The sequence below is a fragment of the Ochotona princeps genome, chromosome 12 (genome assembly GCF_030435755.1).
Source record: "Ochotona princeps isolate mOchPri1 chromosome 12, mOchPri1.hap1, whole genome shotgun sequence".
NCBI classification, from domain to species: Eukaryota; Metazoa; Chordata; class Mammalia; order Lagomorpha; family Ochotonidae; genus Ochotona; species Ochotona princeps.
This window is the reverse complement of record NC_080843.1, coordinates 32607995-32631163: the sequence shown is the minus strand read 5'-3', so window position 1 is coordinate 32631163 and position 23169 is coordinate 32607995. Positions and strand designations below refer to the sequence as shown.

At 36.5% G+C, this 23169-nt stretch overlaps 1 protein-coding gene across 1 annotated transcript in view; it reads right to left on the bottom strand.

The window, feature by feature from the left end:
• Nucleotides 1-23169, bottom strand: part of LOC101526771 (protocadherin-9) — a 549048-nt gene that overhangs the window by 294999 nt on the left and 230880 nt on the right. Inside the window, exon 3 of the mRNA XM_058670966.1 lies at nucleotides 6030-6231. Within this exon, the coding sequence (XP_058526949.1) occupies nucleotides 6030-6231 (202 nt within the window). The remainder of the gene's footprint in view (nucleotides 1-6029; nucleotides 6232-23169) is intronic.

Genomic DNA, 23169 nt, shown 5'->3' with positions numbered 1-23169 from the left:
ATTACAAATTCTGCAGGGAACTTGAAAAGACATTGTTTTATTAAATTTTAATGAGGGATTATAATGTTCTAGTGTTTAAAAGCCTATGTGATTACTGATAATCTACATTTACTTCAGTTTTTCCATTTATATATAGATATTTACCTCTGAAAAGTACGCTATAATCTTTGTATCAAAACAACAGAAGGAAGAAGATACAAAATTTGGGTCATGAATTTTATGTGTTTCAGATATTAGTCATGAGTTTACTACAAGTTTTCCATTATGTAATTTATCTTTGCATTTTGGAATTTCTGAAGCATGCAAAAATTGAAAAACAGTATTATATCCATCTATATAATGACCGTGAAGTCTCAAAAGCTAATATTTCAATAAATAACTTATTCCTACCAACAATATTTTTAGAATTTGGATGGAGTAGTATTACTATAAATTTTAGACATCATAGAGGTTTTCTTGGAAATTCATCCTAAAATATCATTGTCAATGTAAACCATAATTCTAATATTGCTACCAACAGCATAAAAAAATCTAGTAAGTTTTAAATTCAACTCACACTCGAATATCCATAACTGTCTGAATATTTATTTTACAATAGTTAGAAAAGAAAAAAAGTAACATTCTTGGTCATCACTGTAACTTGTGCCACTCCAACACATTGTGTGATTTCATCGTCAAATCAAGAATACATTTTGTGATGTATTCAAGGACAGTAAGTCAGGTAAATCAGAAGGTTAATACAATGAACTTTTTTACCATATATTCTCAAAAAGCACTTAGCTGAAGAGAAATTTCTTTTCTCTACTATTTTTATATTTGCTCATATAAGTTACAATTACCAATAAACAGAAATATCATTTTACACAATAATTTTGGAAGATAAATGAAAGAAATATTAATATTTACTATAATTTTTGTTAATAGAGAGCCCTTTCCTTATCCTACACTTTCAAACAAATGCTAGATTTATATTTATTGCTTAGGAAACAAAGATATTGAACAGAAAACATTAAAAAAACGAATTGAGATTTTATTATTATTATATTATTATTATTATTATTTTGGATGCTACTGAGGCAAGAAAAAACATAGAGAGATTGTGTCTTTGAGTGAAGATATCATGAAAAACAACAGGAATCCTCAACCCTAGATATAAGAAATATTTGCTCTTCCCAGATGGGAGAATAGTGAGGGAGGAAAGGGATGAAAACGGAAGGGAGATGTGTTGGCATGCTTGTCGGACAGAGTTCAGAGAAATCAGATAAAGGTCAGAGTCCTTTCGCAGCAGATTCCAAGAAAGCAGGGAGAGGCAGCTGTGCATAAAATCATTGTCCTCCCATTAGAGAAGGCATCAACACATTCCTGAAGAGGCTAGTAAGACAGTGGGAAAGGTAGTCTCATTTGAAATCCATGTGGACCATGTGAAAAAAAAAAAAAAAAGATATAAAATAGGTACATAGTCACATAAAAGACCAACAGGTCAAGTGTCCCTGTTCCCTTTGGTATAACACTGAATTCTTGAAACCAAGGAGATAAAAAAAGCAGCATTGAACTAGTGGCAAAAGATTCACAGCTAATGGGGCTAGTAAAGTGGGGTAATGGGAGCAGCAACCACCTGCAACTGTCACCACAAAAGGCCACTGGCTTGTGACTGGCTGCTCTATCCTGATCTTTCTATCCTGATCCCTACTGATTTTTCGGAAAGTAGAAAAGATAAACCAAGGGCTCTGGCCTCTGCGCTCACTTAGGACAGCCAGAAGAGGGTCCTAACTCCTGATTTCTGCTTGGCTCTCCACTGCCTGTTTACAGCCACTTGAGGAATGTACAAGTGGATGCAGGATATCTCTCTGTGTCATTGTCTCTAATTCCGATTTTCAAATAAATAAATATTTTTTCATAAAAAAACCCTCACAGTCAGTACAGTAAAAACTACTCTAATTTACATACGTCTAATTTACAAACACTGATGCTTGCTTAATTTATAAGCTCTGCTTTTGATATTATATGTAATTTGCATTTACTTATTTTTCAGAAGTTAAGAGGCTTAATAAAATGTATAATGCCAACAACCTATACACATACATTGGAAATGCAGAATATTATAGCTTAGCATGTATGTTTGGGAGTAGCAATGGCTGGGTGTGCGTGTCGGGTGAAGAGCTTAGGAACATGACTACTTCAAGGTCTAAAGCTTCCAAATATTTCACCACATGATTCACTTTCTATTACTTATTCGAGAAATTGGATAACAAAAAAAATTCTACATAAATGAGTAAAATTTTTAATGATTTTTTTTAGTGAGAGTATATGAAAAAGTAGGAATGCTTTTGTATTTATCTTGTGTAATAACTCTGAAGTTTCTGTTTCACTTGCTGGGAAATCATGAGTCCCTATCAGAACACAGACTGAAAACCCCAAGGAAAGCAAATACTTGAGATATACATAGTTTGATAAATTCTATTGATAATTATTTCATCAATTTCACTGGCTTTCTTTTAACAAATCTCAAGGTAAAATAATTACAAATGAGACTGAAATATCTAATATATTACAACACTTCCCTAAAATTATTGTTTAATTTGAATCTTCATATTCTAAGACCATTCTACTTAAATTTGCTTTAGTCCTTCACAAAGAAGTACAAAGGAGGAAACATGTTGAGATTCTCTTAAATATTGAACAACAAAACAACAGCAACCACAATAGCAACAATTCCTGTTAACCTCCAGAGTCTCTTGGGACAATCCTTCCCTTCTTTTTTGTTGCTCTTTTCTCCCAGTGATAGGAAAGAACCAGATGGATAACAAAGACCACTGACCCATCCACTGAAAACATTTCATTGGCCATTTTTCTCTTGTGAGAAATCACTGTGCTGTGTTGAGTGTTAGAGTGTGGAATTTTGTGCCATGTGCTTCTCTCTTGCTCTCTTTTGAAAAATCCATGAAACTAGTTTGGTAAAAATTCTGGGGCCTTCTTGAAGAAAATGAGAAGCATTCTATGCTCATTTGCTTGCTTACTTATTAGTGTTTTTACCATCTCTTTCTTCTTCCTTATAGTAGCTGGCCCAGCTCTACTGTCTTACTCTTTATAGTTAACTGAGCAAGGACACATGTGCATTGGATAAGTTCAAGTAAATGGTGGGTTAAGTCCATTTCACTTTTTATGCAGCATGTTAAGCTTGGTAGAATGTTCACCTTTAGCCCTCTTCTCTTTTTCCTTTATGTTATTAGAAAAATCCAATATAGGCATTCTTAAGTGTAGTTTCATGAAAAGGCAGAGCTTGTTAGTGAAAATTAGCTCATGTCTAAAAAATACTGTCCAGTTGGTAGATATGAATCCAGCAACGAACTATCATCAACATGCTAATTTAGCTAATGGTAGCTCATTCTAATTTATTTTTCTGCTTCCTTAAAAATTCTTTCATTTAGAGATTTCAGAAGAAATGACTGCTAAACTGTGTCATGATATCTAGTCAAGGCATTCAGTGCACCTTTTGCTTCCTTACAAATTAAAGAATACTTGAACTAAAATAAAATTCAATGCTACAATAGTATTTAAAAAAATAAACTAATGAATATTAACATTCCTTATTTTTGCCTTGAATTTACTATTTCTAAAAACTCAGCTTCACAGCATAAAATATGCCTCTAGAGTAAAACATATTTAAGTGATATTTTGGGCTTAAACCCAAGCTTGACTTTTTCCAAACGTCATTTATCAAGGTATTATTTCATGTAAGAATCAGCATACTTTTCATTTTTTGTGTATAGATAAATTATTGCTATAACAATAATGTAGAAAAATATAGTTTTGCCCTTTTCTATACTTAGATTTAAAAGTTGCCCCTGGATGACCACAAACATGTGATTTCATCAGAAAGAAAATATATTTTATTTAATGTATGTTGACAATGAGTCTGAAATTCAATCAGCTAAACTTGAAAATTACCCAAATGTTAAACTCCTGAAATTTCCTCATTGGATTCACTACATTCTGTTATTCGTGCAAATCCATTTAAAATATCCTTTGATTATGATTTTAAAAATCGTAACATGACGTAATTTGAGCATTAGGCCTCAAATTTGGGACTGCACATATTACCACTACTTTGCAGAAAAATTGATACTTGGTGAAAGTTCCAAATCTATTTGTGCCAATATACTAGAAAACTGTGAATATATCTGTGCTGGTTTTGGTTGAAGTGCAAAGCTAAGAGAAATCAGCTTCCCCAAATACTTGCAGAGCATGATCAAGAACTAGTTTTGAAACTCACAGTTTAATGCCAATAAGAGCAGTTTCAAAATTAGAGAGGAGCAAGAGGAAGATGAGCAGAACAGTTTAGGGGAAAAAAAAAAACCTCCTGTGAGTCAACCATATTCTAATTCCTTCACTCAAGTTTCAGAAAGTATTTTCTGTGAAATCACAAAGATTCAGTGGTGCTTAGACAGATCAATCCCAGAATTATTATTTCTCCAAATTCAGTGAGATAGGAGTCTGTATCATTGGCTAGATTCTCCTCTGGAACTGTGAGGTCAAATATGCATTTAAGATTTCCCAGTAAGACCAAGGTGTAACAAATCGAATACGAGCAACCAGAACCACTGTGAGGTTTACTTAGATTCTGCTGAAAGATTGCTTTGAAAAGAAAAATTCCTCAACAGAAAGGCACCCAGAGAAAGAACAACTTGGTTGTTAGGCAGAAATTGGAGATGAAACCAAACCTAAAAAACAAACAAACAAAACAAAAAGCAAAACAAAAACAAAAACTAAACTCTTTACTTTCCGGATAACAAGGCACTTAAAAAAACCCATCATGAGGGACACCACAGCAGGATCCCATAGTGAGACAAGGTAAGACAGTCTTTTTGTTGTGTTTAATACTACTTGATAGCCCTACTGAAATCACAGCAATGACAGAGGTACTTTGTTTAATGTTTGAAGCCATAGGAACTACTTAGCTTAAAAAAAAAAAAATCAGTGAAATCCTATTTTAGGCAACAAATTTGGAGCTTGTACAAGATGAGTCAAAAGATGAGTCAAAAGTTAATTTGCTTTGTTTAATTTGGGTATCTTTTTTTTTTCAATATTACTTTCTAGAACAGTTGTAATTCACAGCATAATTGAAACATACACATTCACCTGATGACCCCTGCCCTTTGCACTTTGCTCTATGTCCTTTGCCCCAATACATGCACCATCTCCTCTACCATCAACATCCCACATCGGAAAAACAACAACAACAACAACAACATTTAATTTAAATACAATGTAAATTATGGTCATTACCCTGGACTAAAAATAATAAATATGAATTAATAAACAACAATAGCATTTTTACCATGAACTAAGTGGTGACTCTTTTATTCTCACAAAAATACAATCACAAGAGTTTTAGCATTTACTGAAAGTGTTTTTCAAAGACTGAGGGAGGAGTTTTGTACAGAGCTTATTTTGGGTGCGCAGTCAGGCTTATATGCAATGTGACTGTGCTGAGAATAAACATTTTGATTTACTGAAAATACCAGGCGAAAGAACAAATAATCCCAAATCCAAACAGAAAGATCATGAACCAAAAGCTCCAACTCTCTTCTTCCTACTTTTTAAAATATGACTTAATCTCTATTTTGTTTTGTTTTGGAGTTTTTTGTAGAAAAATGGCAACTTATGAAAATATATTTACTTATTACACAGATTTACACATATATGTCCTTATTGTTCATTGACCATATACCACTTAATTATACTTGTCAGTTCTAAAACGTGTGCATTGACATTGAAATATCACACTTTGCAATGCTGTAGCGATTTTTTTCTTTTTAAATAATCCATAAAACAAAATGCGCCATACGATTTAAAAATATATGCATTAGCTATATTTTACTTGACATATATCAAAGAGAATAACAACAACAAACCAATAAAGACAAACAAGAAGAACTCGAATGTTTTACTGTACCCCGGGATTTGCGTTTAACGTCAAGTGCACAAGGAAACAACAGCAATTCCAATAAGCTTGAAAATGGACTCACCAGAGTTGGGGTCAGAGTTACCATCTGCTTCGGTCCTCTTGTCCGGAGAGGCCTGGTCGTAGAATTCGTCCTGTGGCTGAACCAGAGGAAGAGGGTGTGAGATCAGGGTTCCACTACCCACTGGCTCGTGGTCGCCTAGACCACTGTCACTGCAGCTTTCTTGGGAGCCATCGGGGAGGTGAAAGGTAACACGGCGCTGCGACTACAAAGAAGACCACAGGACACGTGATTAACACTCCTCCCAGAGGAACAGGTGAGGCGGAGCACAATATCAACACGCTTTTAACAAATGACAATGAGGCAAAAGCAAAGTACTGCAAACTAGGCCCCAACTAAGACTACACTATGCACTCATTCTTGCCCATTTACTATGTAATAATTTGCTGTCAAAGTGCCCAAAAGTAATTTTAATATTGTATAATCCAAGGCAATAACATGCATTCAAAGCCTTTCAGAAAGTGCAACAAGGAAGACAAAATAGCATTTAAACTAGCCAAAAAATGAGAAAACTTCTAAAAAACAAGAAATATGCAAATAAGTATATTTCATATATCTGAACATAGATATATGTGTGTATATATAACATCCCATTTCTTATGAGGAACAGGCACTGCCTTTACTTTGTGTTTTTACTATAATTGAGGCAAATACATTATCTACATTGTTGTCTACTAGTATAAAAGTCATCTTTATATTTTGATGTTTAGAACAGTACTGAAAAATGAACTAAATTATCAAACACTTATTCACAGATAAGGTTGATATTTGCAAAGAAATATTCAGAAAAAACCAGTAAATGTGTTTTTATTTATAGAAAATAGATACTATATATCAAGATTTAGAATATAAAGTCTCACAGCTAAACAATATTTGGAAACCATTTTGCCATCAATATTTTACTCCTAGAAGTGAGTGCATCCATGGTATATTCATGTTTTTCACTTAATTTTAATGTTTAGGAAAATAAAAATGAATTAAGGACAGAATTTTGCTGAGTTCTTTCAACATTTCAATAAATGTCCTTTCAATTCCTGTAATACAGGAAGTGAGAGAATATTTGCAGCTTTCTGGGTGGAAATTTAGGACTTTGGGATTAATATGAAAATAGTAAGTCTATGCCAAATGATTACTATAGTTCAAACTGTTCCAATATCCAAAAGACCATTCAATATCACATTACATATGATTATTTTTGCCCAAATAGAAAAACTACAAATATTTAAATGCAAGGTGAAAATACTTAACATAAAATCTAATCACCTTGTAATATGTGAAGCTTACTTTTTTTTTAAAGAGACAGTATAAATTGCATTCATTTCAAAGTAGAGAGAATGAGGTTAGAAGCAAAAAACTCAAGATAGTTATCCCGCAACACAGTGAATGCATTTTTGCAGACTGACAATAGAACAGAACCTATTTTCTCTGAGTCACTGGTTCAAATCTAGCTCAGAGTCATAATGGTGAAGAGCTGATGCCACTTTATTGCTGTTCAATGACCTGTGTGAAATGAGTTGATAGTTCGGTACATTTTTAATGAACTGATGCCAACATCACATAAACTATAATCGTAAATGGTACTAATTGTGCCGATGGCAGCACATTTCACCTTCATGCACAACCATCTCAGAAGCTTCGTTCCCTTTCAAAGGCTTTAAAATGTGCCTAGGTGAGTGTTGTAGGAAAGACAGGCCAAAGTTAAATATTAATGCCTGAGGTGTATTAATTTTCTTTTACTTAGAAAGTCTGGCTGTCATTTTTGTTGTGCTTTCTCTGTAACATAGATTAACCCTACGTGGAAAAGCTAATAGCATAATGCTTTTCAGTTTGGGCTCAATATACACTTAACCTCTCAGGAACGTTTTATGATAGAAGTTGTAAGGACAATGGATAGTCCGTCCATTACGTATGCTTATTTAGTATGGATTTGAGAGTGACTGACCTATTAAGACATCCATATATTTTAAGTATCTACTGCTATCTCTGGAGTTAATTTCTCTAAAACCATAGGTCAGATATGTAAAAAAGAACACATAAGAAATAGGCAATAAAACAGAAGCCCCTCAATCTTCATAAAGTGTTCTGGAAGTCTCATAAGCCATTAAGAGTTTTTGTTTCACAATCAGAAGGCAACAAAAAAACCACACTTGGAATATTTTTGTAACATAATCAAGGTTGTCTTAGTTACCATACTTTTTCTTCTAATAAATGTCAGACAGATAGAATGGTGGAGTTGGGAGTATTGCTGAAGGATTATACTATTGTAATATGGTGGGAAACAATGGGGGAGAGGGGAACGGAGAAGAAGGGAGGGGAAATCACCCTATCTATGAAACTGTATCATAAAACATAAAAATTTTCAAAAGAAATATTAGTTATGCCAAATCTGGCAGTTCTCACAAAAATATTGCCATTGGCAGATCCCCTTTTATGCACTGGGAATCTATCAGGACATGGCTGAAGTCCAATAAGGGCATGCACACTAACAACAGGAATTAAAAAGCCCACAGATTCAAAAGGCCATGGGGAGGGGCAAGAGACAAACAGGAAACATACATGAAGATACTGACACTTCCCTCAAAAGCAAACAAAAGATAATATCAATCTTAGAGTTCAAGATGAAGACATTGAGGTTATCCCAGACAGGGAACACACACACACAAAAAATCATCTTAAAACTCTTCAGAGATAACGAGAAGTGATGACAAGAACTCAACTAATATAAAGAATATATCACCACAGAAACAGAATCTAAAAAACAGGACCAAACTGAAATACTTGAGCTAAAGAACACAAATAGAAATCCTTAAAAGCAGAATGGATGCAGAGGAAATAATACCAGTATTGGAAGAAAACCAATTTGCAAACACATAATTAATTAAACATATGGAATAGAACCCAAATAAAGGAAAGATATCTATCCAAGAAATAAATAACACCATCAAAAATTAGATATCAGAATTTTAGGAATTCCTGAAGGCATGGAAAGAGAGACAGGATTGCAGGGAGTATTCAATGAAACTGTAAAAGAGGACTCCCCAAACATTGAGAACATAAGGAGGAAACCAAACACATGAAGGTCAGAGAACCCAAGTAGATCTGATTCAAAAAGGCCCTCACCCAGACACATAGGTGTCAAGCTCCCCTCAACTGAACAAAAAGAAAGAATACTGAACCTAGCATGAGAAAAGGTTTAGATAACATATATGAGAAAACCAATCAGAATCACTGCTGACTTCTCAGGTAAGACCCATCAAGTAATTAGAAAATGGAGTAACCTTTTTCAAATCCTAAAACTGAAAAAACTTTAAAGCTAGGATAATTTATCCAGCAAAGATCTCATGTACATTTGACAATGAAATAAAACATTTCTACAATAAACAGAAGTTAGAAGAATATACCTACACTAAGTCAGCATTAAAAATTAAGTCAAAAAGAATGTGATGCATGAGAAAGCAACTTGCATCCCCATATTCATTGCAGCACAATCAACAATTGCAAAAATATGGAAGCCATTTAGATGCACTTTGAAAGAGATGTGGATAAAGGAACTGTACATATACTCCATGGAATACTATCCAGCTATTTAAAAAAAAATGAAACTACCATTTGCTTCCAGATGTGTCCAATTGGAGACCATCATGCTAAGTGAAATGAGTCAATTCCCAATACAGATATCGTATGTTCACTCTAATGTAAGAAAACTTCCAATGAAAATACAAACCAAAACAATCAATGAGTCAACTGTTCAGCCAGTCAGTCAATAAATAAATGCAAATAAACACACACATGTAACCCCACAAATAAAGCATGTAATGGATAACAGACTACCAGGAATTAAAGAAAATCAACAGAGTGCATCTCTAACAGGGAATGAAAGTGGACTCATAATTAAACTTTCAAATATACTTAGATAACAAAAAATTACAACCACTACTATTGCCTATGCCGCTGGTGTCATGACCCACATGAGAGGAAAAAGTTGGAACCATTTACCTTTTCCTTGTATTTTAAGTGATTATTCCCTTATAATGTCCATTGCTAATACGGCTGCAGTTGTTTTGCTCATCTTCTTAGGGAATGACTCTTTTTTGTTTGAATTTGCAGGGTTTTTTTTAATGTCAAATCTATTTTTGCTGCAAATTTTACTTTTCCTCATTTCCTAGTCATTTGTATCCTTTTCAGTATGTTTTTGTGACTCATTAATTGATCATGCATTAGAGACTTTTTGTTTGCACTTGTGGTTGTAAATGTCCCTTTCAACACTGTTTCATGGGCAATGATGTTCTTGTTTTTATTGTTGTTTCCTCAGTGCCGCATGGGCCATGCAGTAGCATCAGTTTCTATAAGAAGCCTTTTGATTTTGTTTTTCATAACTTTAGTGATACATTGGTATTTTGTAGCATGCTCTTTAACTTCATAATAACATTTTGTTCTTTCTCCCTGTTGCGGACTGTGTTTTCTGGCTTTGTATTTAAGGGATGTATAATACAAGCGTAGTAGAGACTAACATGTCCAGATGTGGAAACAAAGTGTAGTATGTCTCTCTGCATCTGGACAAAAGACAGACTCCCAATGAAACACTTGAAAATACCTTGATGGTAGGATGCTGGACGCTCTGTCATCGTCCATGCCTACAATGTCCGCAAACACTTCAATAGTGAAATGATGGATTTATGACTGATTATGAAGGACCACCCATTGTAATATGAGAGGGAAAGTTACTAAGGGGAAAGAAGGGACTAAGAGGAGGAAGGAAAATCCCAGAGGCTATGGAACTGTATCACAAAACAATAAAAAAAATAAATTGTAATGTATACAGAGCAAGGAATAAACAGTGAAGAGTTGGTAAACAGAGTTGTGGGAGTCTTCAAATACTAAACAGTACTTGTTCAGGCTGACTGAAGAGCACCAAGTGAGGAAGCAGAACTAGAAAGATCTCTTGGCGTGGAGCCTTGTTCCACAAAGACTGGCTCAAGACAAGGGATTTTATTTTCTTAGTATACCCTCCTACCTTTGAAAAATGGAAAGAATAATACTTTCCTCAGGGAAGTGTCATAAGGCTAAAAACAACGTGTTCCTGGCTGGTAAAACTTGATATATTGTAAGTACTCAATAACGGCCAAATATAATTGTTGAAAATTAGAGTTGTTCCTTTGTCTATAAATGTTTGGCTACTTTTACGGATATCACTCCTTCCCCACACAAAGAAGCATTATTCTTTTAAAAATGATTTATTTAGGTTTTATTCAAAAGGCAGATCTACAGAAAAAAAAGGAGAGACAGCCAGCAAGATCCTTCATTCATTGGTTCACTTCCCAAATGGCAGCAACAGCCAGAGCGAAGTGGGTCATTCCATAAGCAGGGAGCTGGATGGGAAGTGGAGCAGCCAGGATGCAAACAGGTGCTCACATTATTAGCTAACTAAGCCAGCATGATGGGTCTAAGAAGTATTATTTCAGATGAGAAACACGTCAAGAAGAGGACGTGACATGTCTCACTGTATGTCTGTAGATCTTGTCGGTTCAGGGTGTCCTCTGGAATGAAAGCACCCTTGGCTGAGGGGCAGTGGTGCAAAAGGCTAGTTATGTGGAACACATGGCTTCAGCCCTGAGAAAAACTGACATCGACCCATAATCCTGTCACAATGGCTGGATCATTTCTATATTCAGAAAGAGAAATGAGGATGTGTTTTTAGTCCCAAATTTAAGAAATTTACTTCTTTGCATTTCCTCATGTAAATGTGTCAATTTGGGTTATAGATGTATCTCCACATTACTAGGCTGGATTGGGAAAACACACTCTATCATGAGACTAGATCAAGCTTCCCAGAGCTTGGGAACTAACATTGTTTTCCTAAACCTATTTCTTACCTTTTTAATTTCCTCCCATGGGAATCATTACTACTACTAATGGTTTCATCTGTCTGGTGGCTTGAATGTCACAGTTGTTTATCTGATGTATCACTGACAGGTTGGCTGCAGAACTCTGGCTACCCCATGTAAAAATAAGATGGAAAAGCCAGCTATTAAGGCCATTTCACAATAATTTTGTTAAAGGGTGCTGATCAGAATTCTAATCAGGTGAAATTTTAACAAGAGGCTCAACTCTGTCAGTACCAAGTACCACGTATGGGGCAACATCCAAGAGTCCTTGAGAGAATAAATCACATAAGACATCACTATTACTTTATTGTTTCTATTTAGTTCCTATGTATCTCCTAAGCATTTCTCCTATGTAACATTGTATATTGTTTACTAATCAATTACTCATATTTAAATTCACAATCTTACTCCAACTAATCAAGAAGAATTATGATTTGCATAGATTTGCTGGCAAAATTCATTCTTATTTATTTTATTGAAATAGTGAAAAGGTAGGAAACCAGAAATGCAAAATTGTTAACCAATATATTATATAATTTCACACATTCAACACGGCATAACATTTTAATGATGTTAATTGCTCATTTCAATGGAGATATTTATATTCAACTGTTAAAGATAAAATCGAGTTAATAAATATGAATTGCATTTTTGTTAATATGTCTTTAGGTTCAAATATGTAGAACCTCATTGCTAAGTATGCATAGCTGATACAGTTAGCATTACTGTTTGGTTATTAGGGCATGGTATTTTAATGTTATAGTATTTTGACCACTCTAAAGTTTACATGCCTTACCATTGTAATAACAAAATATTCTAGTCATTAAATTGTTTTATCCTTTTTACAGCAAATGAGAAATAAAAAAACGAAAATCTGGTACACAAGATGCAGACTCTCCCTTGCGTGAGTAATATCAAATAATTTTCTGATCATTTTTCTTGGCATACCTAACATGTACTCTACTTTTTAATTGTGTGTGTGTGTTTTTTCTGTTGTTCTTTAGAGGATTTATGTATTTTAAAGGCACAGACACAGATGTAGAGGCAGAGAGAGAGAGAGATCTTCCAATCATGGTTTCCTTCCTCAAATGGCTGCAATAATGAGAATTGGTCAAGTATTCATGGATGGCCCAAAGCCTTGGGACCCTGCACATGCTTGGGAGACCTGGAAACGGCTCCTGTCTCCTAGCTTCGGATTGTCACAGCTCTGGCCATTGCGGTCACTTGGAGAGTGACTCATTGGATGGAAGATCTTCATCTCTGTCTCTCCTCCTCTCTCTATATATCTGACTTTCAAATGTGTGTGTGTGTGTGTGTGTGTGTATATATATATATATATATATATATAGAGAGAGAGAGAGAGAGAGAGAGAGAGTGTGTGTCAGAGTCAGAATTGGGTCAGTCAACTGCCAGAAGCAAGTGAATCCATCCTGGTGTTCCTCAAAGTGAGTTGGAACCCATTAACTTAGGCCATCATTTGCTATTTCTCAAGACACATGAGCAGGAAGATGGATCACACGTGGCACAGCCAACCTGAAAACCACGCTTGGAGATGTGACATTAGCATCAAAAGCAGTGGTTCCACTGCGCCACAAGGCCAGACTTTCATCTGCCATCTACCCATCAGTAATCCATTAACAACACATAACAACAACCAGGTGAATGAAAGAAAAAAATTAACAAGTTGCAGTTACAAATAAGGGAGATGACCTTGTTATACCACAGATTAGAAAGAGAACTGTGACACTGGAATCCTGTATATGATGTTTCAGTCCCAGCTACTCAACATAATGGAGATGTGACATTAGCATCAAAAGCAGTGGTTCCACTGTGCCACAAGGCCAGACTTTCATCTGCCTTCTACCCTTAGGTACCCTGGGTATAGCCTGTCCCAGACCTGACTGTTGAAATTATTTGATGAATGAACCAGCAGATGGATAACGTAGCTCAGTCTTTCCCATCTCTTTTTCATGCTTTCTAAATCAATCAATCAATTGATAAGTCAATCAGGCAATCAATTAATCACTATTTTCTGAAAAAAAAAAACCCTCCAAATCCAGTTAGTTTTGCTTCATCTCAGCCTGAAATACATGATTTGATTTTTCCTTATTTGCATTATTTTCTTTTTTATCTCTTACAAAATATCAGCGGAAATCATCCCAGAGCCTTAGCATATATGGAGGCAGAAAGAGCTCCTGACCTCTCTGGAGCATGTATTTAATGCAATGCTAAACAAAATCCATGAAGATAGCTTGCATCGGATCCTCGAGAGCTGCCTGTCATCCGCAGCCAAAGCATGGTGCACACGTCCCTTCCACTGATTCACAGGAGAGGAAAACAGAGCGACTTGGAACAAGGCTGTGGGGAGCAAGGAACGGATTCCACAAACAGGTGCCTTGTAATAGTTCTATTTTCTGTTGCTCTGAAAAGTTGCTAGTCAACTTCAGAGAAAGTAATATTAAAACAAAATGTTTGTGGAAATTGTTAGTGACTATAAGCAAAATTGTACCCGTTATAAAGAATAAGGAATAGTTGTGATAGACAAATTTACAAAAGGCTTTTCTGGTGCAGATAAATTAAATACTGTGATCACCTGCTTCTTTTAGAATGAATGACTTCATTATTCATGACTAGGAAGCTTACTAATGTCATATGCAACGTATGGGAAATAATTCTGTATAAATGGTTCTACCAATGTAAAATGTCTGTCTCATTTTTTTAAAAGATTTATTCTATTTTTATTGGAAAGTCAGATATACACAGAGGAGGAGAGACAGAGAGGAAGATCTTCCGCCCGATGATTCACTCCCCAAGTGACCGCAATGGCTGGAGCTGAGCCACTCCAAAGCCAGGAGACAGGAGCTCTTCCAGGTCTCCCAAGCATGTGCAGGGTCCCAAGGCTTTGGGTCATTCTCCACTGCTTTTCCAGGCCACAAGCAGGGAGCTGGATGGGAAGCGGGGCCACCGGGATTAGAACTGGTGCCCATATGGGATCCGGGCGTGCAAGGCGAGGACTTTAACCACTATGCTATCACGTCGGGCCCTTCTGTCTAATTTTTTAAAGGTAGAAATCTTCAAGGATTTAATATTTGCTTTAATCTTTTATGTGGCTTTATCAACTGAAGAAATAATGTAGTGACTTGTCTGGAAGGGTTGCAACAGGAAACCAAATGAAAACTCATATCTCATTTCTAATACGAAGCCACTGGCATTGCTCATTCATCCTTTCTTACAACAAATAATTTTAGAGGATCGTCTGAATGGTAGCCATCATTCTAGCTACAAAAAAAAAGTGATGGTGAAAAGACAAACTTACAAGTTCCTAAATGAGATCAGATTCTAAAAATCTGGAGTTCATTAAACTGTTCATGATCAGATTTGAGGATGCGCAGCCAGCAGCTGTGTCACCTTTTTAGAAAGTGATTCGATTTTAATTCTTGCAAGCTATGCAGACTTAGGCAAGGTCACTGCTTCAATCTGAGACCTTCACTGTATTAATCAGAAATAACCTAGGGAGAAAAAAAAATAAAGGAGGAGGAGGAGTGCATTCCGAGTTTATGTCAAAACATTCTAGGGGGCTGCTGGCAGCCATCAATTGAAATTCACTACCAATTTGTAAAGTAAAAATAAATAAATAAATAAAAGGGATAAGAGAATGATGAGACAGGTTATCACTGACTCCACAGAAACTGTTATCTGTTACATGTCCTTGAGCACTTTTTCACCTAAAAAAAAGTGAACAAGCTCCAAAAAAAAGTTAGATGCTATCTAAAATGGCAAGTTTTTGAGAACTTGTATACTTGATATTTTATGAGCTGATAATAAGTGTTTGGTGAATAAAACTGAATTAACCAGAATTGATTCAGAAATTTAAAGGGAATAGAGTAGAGAAGAAACACCATTGTACTTCCTTTTAAGTTCCTTCTTACGGCAAATTTTGCTTCTTCCCATTAACCATAACATTTTAGAAAATTCTGCACTCTTAGAAGTGGCAACATGAAGAAGCTAATTATTCCATTACCTGTTAGGCGTTTCCTTTTCTCCTTCAGTGTTTGCAAGTTATAATACTTGGAGTGACAGAGAAAGATTGTCTGTTTTTCTGCAACATGTATAATAACTTAACTATTCATGAATGATTAATGTAAAAATGATCATAATTCTAAAATAATTTTAAGGTTTTTTTAAATTAAAAAAAATAATATCACTTATATAGCTGTGAGTACTGTACAAACATGTGTGACTCCAGTTAGGTTGGGGAGGTTTGACGTGTGGAGGATTGTGGGGGAATAAATGGTTCAATATTTTTACTCCCGTGGCTACAGTGTGGGAAATGGTGTGGGCCACTTCTTGCTGTCAAAATACATCAGTAGCAGGGAATGGAGAATAGTTTTGCAATGATATCTTAAAGACCCTAATTTGGGGAAGAATGTTCCAAGGGTGTTACTTGAATGGTTTTGGTAGTTCTGAGACGTCATTGGATTCACTGCAGCATGTTAAAAAAGATATTTCCAAGGTCTATTTGCTGACTAAGTCCACCATAGTGCATCCACAGGCCCAGACACTCACTGCAAAGCCAGGAGTGCGGTCCAATCCATTCTGCTTTCCCTTCTGTAACGAGGCCCTCGACATCCTCTGACGGCATAGAAGAGCTGGCTGTCATGGCCCCCACCCCCTCTGTGTATCTTGGAAAGCTTTCCACTGCACAAGCATCAGCAACTGAGGAGGCCCAGGCCTGGCACTTGCACACTAAGCTTGAACCACACATCTTGTATGCTTTTTCCCTGTCACTGGAGTTTGCAAACAGTGGTCTACTGGGGGAATCCCCCAAGAAACCTAGCCCAATGTGGCTTCATACAAGAATCTTGTGTGCGCCAGCCAGTACAGGGTCAGTTTCACCTGCACCCTACAATGCACATAGCAGTGGATGCACCTGCCTGATCAGTTCTAACACCTCCCCATTTCTCACATGAACATACAGGTCCTGTGGCCTACCCTAGCCAAGACTGCCATAGCCCCGGTCTTCACCACTGAGCCCAAATAACCTCCAGCAGGCCCATCCCCAGCTGCTCTGCTCCCCAGTGGGAGCTACAGTCTAGCAGAGGAGTTCCCTAAGTTCCCTTACACTGCCTTTTCCCAGACCCAGTTAACAAGTGTGCTGGTTGGTGCCACAGCTCTGCTTGGCATGGTTTGCCATCACTCCTGGACTTTGCAGGTACCTGCAGGTGCTGCAGTCTGAGCTAGCCCAACCCCTTCTGAGCCCCAGCTTCCACCATGCCAGTGATTTCTGTTGTGCAGCCTGGTTCAGCCTGTCACCACCCCCAAGCGGCTCATGCACAGTTCCACAAAGGCTATCCCACAAGTCCCCTATAGAACCTGTCCCCCTAGATTTTGATGGTTTCTGCAGCCGAGCCCAACTTGATGTGGCCACCCCTTATTCTGACACGGACAGGTGCCTGGCCTAGACGGGTATGTCCCCCTGCTTCAGCATTTTGTCCACAAGCAGGAGATAATACTTTGTCCAAAGTCTCCCAGGTGGGTGGATGCCTTGGAAACCATTCTGCCTCAGTGGCCCGGTCCATGGAAAACCACAGAAGCCATTTCTCCCTTGTCAAACATGATCTCAGCTGCTTCCACTACAATATATCCCAGGCTCGCCTCCTTAGGGAATCTGCAGCTCCTGACCCTGCCTTTCGGTGGGGGTGGCATATCCTGGCCTGATGTCCCACAATTTCCCCACCTATCTTTAAAAAGTAAAAATAACAAATAACAAACTATAAGGGCATACTGATATAGTTAACATGAATTTGGCTTTAGCCAAGTTCAGAATACCCACCAGCTATTGGCTGCTTTTTTCCCCAACAGTGTAACACTTGCCTGGGAATGAGGCAACCGAGGAAATTACCTAGAGCTGGCAGATGATTTTTCTTTTGATTCCTAGTTTTATTTGTAATGCATGAAGAAGGATTAGGCTGCAGATTCTAACTGGCCATTTAAACTTAAGTAGCATTATAATGGGAAAGGAGATATATTCATCCAGCCTGGCCTTCCATCTTTGTTAACAAATTTGTTACATGCTATGGCGATATTGCTAGATTTGATAATAGAGCTGTCAGCTTTGGTTATTAATTACTGCACACTCATATGTTTTGCTTAGTAGAACTATTTTAATACATACAGAACCAACACTGATTTAACATAGCCTGGCTATTGTATAAAGATAGTAATGTGTTTGGGTCCGGCAGCCGTGGCCTAGTGGCTAAAGTCCTCGCCCTGAATGCGCTGGGATCTTATATGGGCGCCGGTTCTAATCCAGGTGGCTCCACTTCCCATCCAGCTCCCTGCTTGTGGCCTGGGAAAGCAGTTGAGGATGGCCCAAGGCCTTGGGGCCCTGCACCTGTGTGGGAGACCCGGAAAGAAGTTCCTGGCTCCTGGCTTTGGATTGGCGCAGCACCAGCCGTTGCAGACACTTGGGGAGTGAATCATCAGATGGAAGATCTTCCTGGCTCCTCCTCTGTGCATATCTGACTTTCCAATAAAAATAAATAAATCTTAAAAAAAAAGATTGTAATGTGAAATAAAGTCCACAAATTGAGATTACATATGTATGTATGTATTTAAAAGGCAGAGTGATCATCCACTGATTCACTATTTAAGGGACTATTTCAAGCAAAGGCTGGAATTGGAATCCCATCTTGGGCTCCTAAATGTTTGCCAGGGACCCATTTGATCTAGGTGCATTAACTGGGAGCTGGACCTCAAGTCATGTAGTCCAACTCCACTGGCTTCCAGCATACGATGCTGGTACTCTAACAGTGGAGGTACCCATGGCACCACAAAGCATACCCCAGGACATCTATTTTTGAGGATTTGTAATGATAATAAATACCTCTTAGAACCTCATATAAGGTAGACTATATGCTCATGACTAATACATTTGTTTCTTTTTAATTCAGTATTATCAGAAAGTTAGGCAGCATTTTTGTTCATGTAAAAAAAAAGACAAAAATAATTTATACTTTAAGAAATGAAACTTTAGTAATATATTTCTGTTGGTTGAAGCCTTGTGCTTCAATGTAAATGCCTGAAAACAATATGAAACAAGAATCTATCCTCTCTCTCTTTTGCTCTCTTATTCTATTTTTTTCCGTTTGTGAGTAAAAGACTTTTGAATCACATTCTTTCCTTGATTTGGGAACATTATTATATCCTTAGGGATCCTCTGGGATCAGGATGAGCAAAGAGGATTAAAAATTGTCCAGATTATTGGTTATTTTAGTTTTCATATTCTTATTTAGACCCTGCTATCAGAAATGTCCGCAACCTATTTCCCACAGTTAAATGTTGCCCAGTAGGAATGCAGTACTTTATCTGAGCATACAAAAATGTAAAATGACTACATTAAGTAAGAGCAGCTGTTCCTGAATGCGAAGGAAGAATTTTGTATCTGTAAGTTATTATTCAGAAATATGGAAGAAATAATTCAATGACAGTCCTTCCCATTCGATTTTCTAGTACAAACAAATCCATGTGATGTACTGTGTTAGTTTTATCACATTTATGAAGTCAGCATGCATGAGAATTATAGAAATGTAATTAGACATTTCACTAAGTTATTATCCTTATTAAGCAAATATAAAGAAATATTTAAATAACACGTGGTGTTAGAAAAAGGTACTTTTCATGGGATGAACAGAATATCACTATAATATATGTGTTAACTGTGACAATATTGACAATCAAAATGGCATGTGACTGAATACCTAGTATTTAGTATTTCACTCAGCTCCATTTAGCAAAATTAACAAAGGAGATAGTGGAAATCTTTCTAGTGCACCCCTGGTTAATAATTATCATAATGTAAGACATTACATAGACGGTAATACTTAAGTTAGTATTAACTTTTAGGAAGCAGTCCAACTTTTATGTTATAATTAACATCAGTCCATGACTCCAAAGAATTTAAACACACTCAAGCAAGCTTTACATTTTTCTTGTGTTTTGCTAAACAAATAAGGATTACGATTAACCAGCGAGTCAATTCACAGCAGCAAAATCAATTCATATGTCCATCAACAAACAAATGGATAGGGATAATGTTGTATGTATACACTAGGGTATAGTGCCCAGCCACAAAAAGGAGAACAAAATCCTGTCCTTCGAAACAAAATGGACACAACTGGAAGCCTTTAAGCTTAGTGAAATTAGTAACAAAAAGACATATATCATATGATTTCTCTGATCTGTAATAACTACTATATAAAGTTATTACATGAGGAAAATTGATGTTTTGAGTTTGGATTACTATTTACAATGTGTGTACGTACACTTGAGGAAGAGTGGATTTTCTTTATACTTCATGTTTGTTGAATTCTGTACCTGATGACAGACTTCCCATGGCTATATTTAATGTCACACATCTCTTATTTATGAATGACATTTCATTGATTATACTCTATCACATAGAGGCCAATTGTCATGTGGACAAAAAATTAAATAAAAACTTGTGTAGTACATCTGTGTTCAAAGAATTAGGTATATTTACTCTAAGTGCCACTTCAATTGAAAAGGTTGTAGAATTCGTGGTTTTAAAGGGTTTTGAGAGCCTACACGATGTAATTTTGCTGTTTCAAGTTGCTAATTCTGGCTTTTATGAAAGTTTTTAAAAATAGTTACCATACATGTTCAGTAATGAACTGATAATGAGAGATTAAAAAGTAATATAATATACTATATTCAGCACATTTTTTAACCATTGCAGACTAGGAGATCCAAATATTTTTAGAAATGACAATATTAAATATAGCAATGGGTGAGGATAAATTTGAAAGACAGCACTCATCAAAATGAATAATTTCTATTCCTTAAATAAAGATCAGTCTTGACTTTATTCTTAGCTATGTGCAGAAATGTTCTTTGGGTCATAAATTTAGTAAAAGTGAAATCGGTATAGTATGAGAAAATGAAATGAATAGCAATACACTACATAACAGGCTTTAAATTACTGAATTCTGAGAAAAAAAATATCCTAAAGCAGGTTTTTTAATGCTTATATTAAATGGTATTATTTGGTTATTAAAATATCTAAATTTTTGAGACTATTAGTAAGTACTAATCAGTATAGTGTAACACAATAATATACTCATAAGGTGAAAGAGAACTTGTGTTAAGCCCCTTTTTTTCTTTTTTTTAAGATTTATTCATTTTATTACAGCCAGAAATACACAGAGGAGGAGAGACAGAGAGGAAGATCTTCCGTCCGATGATTCACTCCCCAAGTGAGCCGCAACAGGTCGATGCGCGCCGATCCGAAGCCGGGAACCTGGAACCTCTTCCAGATCTCCCACGCGGGTGCAGTGTCCCAATGCATTGGGCCATCCTCAACTGCTTTCCCAGGCCACAAGCAGGGAACTGGATGGGAAGTGGAGCTGCCAGGATTAGAACCGGCGCCCATATAAGATCCCGGGGCATTCAAGGCGAGGACTTTAGCTGCTAGGCCACGGCCGCCCGGCCCGCCCCTTTTGTTTTGAAAAATATGTCATTGCACACACTACTATACAAGAATCAGAGTCCTTACAACCTTAAGAAAACAGGGACACTGCCCCAGTTAGAATACACATGAGTAAGATTTTATATTTGTTTTCTCATGGGTAGAGAAATCTTTGTTCTGAATTAAGTAGTTGGATTTGACTTCAAAAAATATCAACTTAGAGTTGCAGATCATTGCTGTGATTTTGAGCTTGATAGCTGAGACAAAAATAACATTCATACAGCTCAGTGATCATCGTTACTTGCCGTGTGGTTCTTCAGTCTTTTCTTTGAAAACATTTCTGAGCCACCAATTTCAACTATTTGTTCACTCAGGTGATTTGTTGTCCCTGAATGCAAATATAAAACTCAAACAGACGTCAAGAACTTCGAGTTGTCAAAAGTATCTGCAAATTTTGGTAGCGTCTATAAAATAATAAGCTGAACTCAAAGAAGTAGTTACTTCAGAGGAGGTGACACTCTCAAATAATATGTTCAATATGGACTCAGCAACCCTGAAGGTAAAGATCCCAAAATCCTAACTATTTTTTTTTTAAGATAAGAAAATAAACATCAGTAAGTCTACTTGACTCTAGCATGGTGCAATGGTGTGTAGAGAAATATGTTCTAATATTTGGCTAGGGCAGAAATAGGTAATTTTTAAAATGAAAGAAGTACAAAGTTTCTCACAATGAGGAAGCTTACTTATAGTAAAACATATTCTATGTAATAAAAACATGTGAACAATAATGCAGTCTAAAATTTATACAATATGTTTATATATTTTGTTTTCTAAAGTGTATATTTAGCGTTTTAGATATCAAAACTGCAATATCCCACGTTTACCTACTTTTAAAATGATAGAAACATATCTAAGGTATAATCCTTTATTCAGTGAAATTATTGTAGGCAAAAATTGTGTCAGCGTGTGTACTTAAATACAGCAAAAGCACAGCTAAATATTTAGATGAAAGTTTTCTTTATATTGGGTATAAGAAGATTGAATACAAAAATCTAATACCAGTATAAGCTATAGACTTCAGTTAGTAAAAATGCATTGGTAGTACTGTATCAGAGATAAGGTAATAACAGAGTACTGAAAGTGGTTATTGCTAACAGACATATTTCCAAAGCAGGTGTATGAAAATACTCTTGACTAAATGAACAATATGCACACCTTTTGGTAAAGCAGTACTACATTAAAAGTAAAGTCAACTGAAAGAGAGATTAACTGGGGAGGAATAGGCAGGCTTAATAATGAAAGAGGACCTGCAAGAGCCTAAAATAACATGTAATTAACTTCCGATACTAACAAATTACATTTCCCCAAACATGACTTTATGACTCAACATAGTTCCAAATGATTTAAATTGAAATGATGCCTTATAAAGTGTAGGATTCATAGCTTGCTCTAGGAATTTAAAAGGTATTTTCACTGTTATGTTGAGAGTGTGTGTGTGTGTGTGTGTGTGTGTGTGTGTGACATAACTAGGTGTCATTATTCTTATGCGTGGTTCTGGCAGGGTCATTAGAAATCACAAGTGGGGCCCAGTGGCGTGGCCTAGCAGCTAAAGTCCTCGCCTTGAATGCCCCGGGATCTTATATGGGCGCCGGTTCTAATCCTGGCAGCTCCACTTCCCATCCAGTTCCCTGCTTGTGGCCTGGGAAAGCAGTTGAGGATGGCCCAATGCATTGGGACACTGCACCCGCGTGGGAGATCTGGAAGAGGTTCC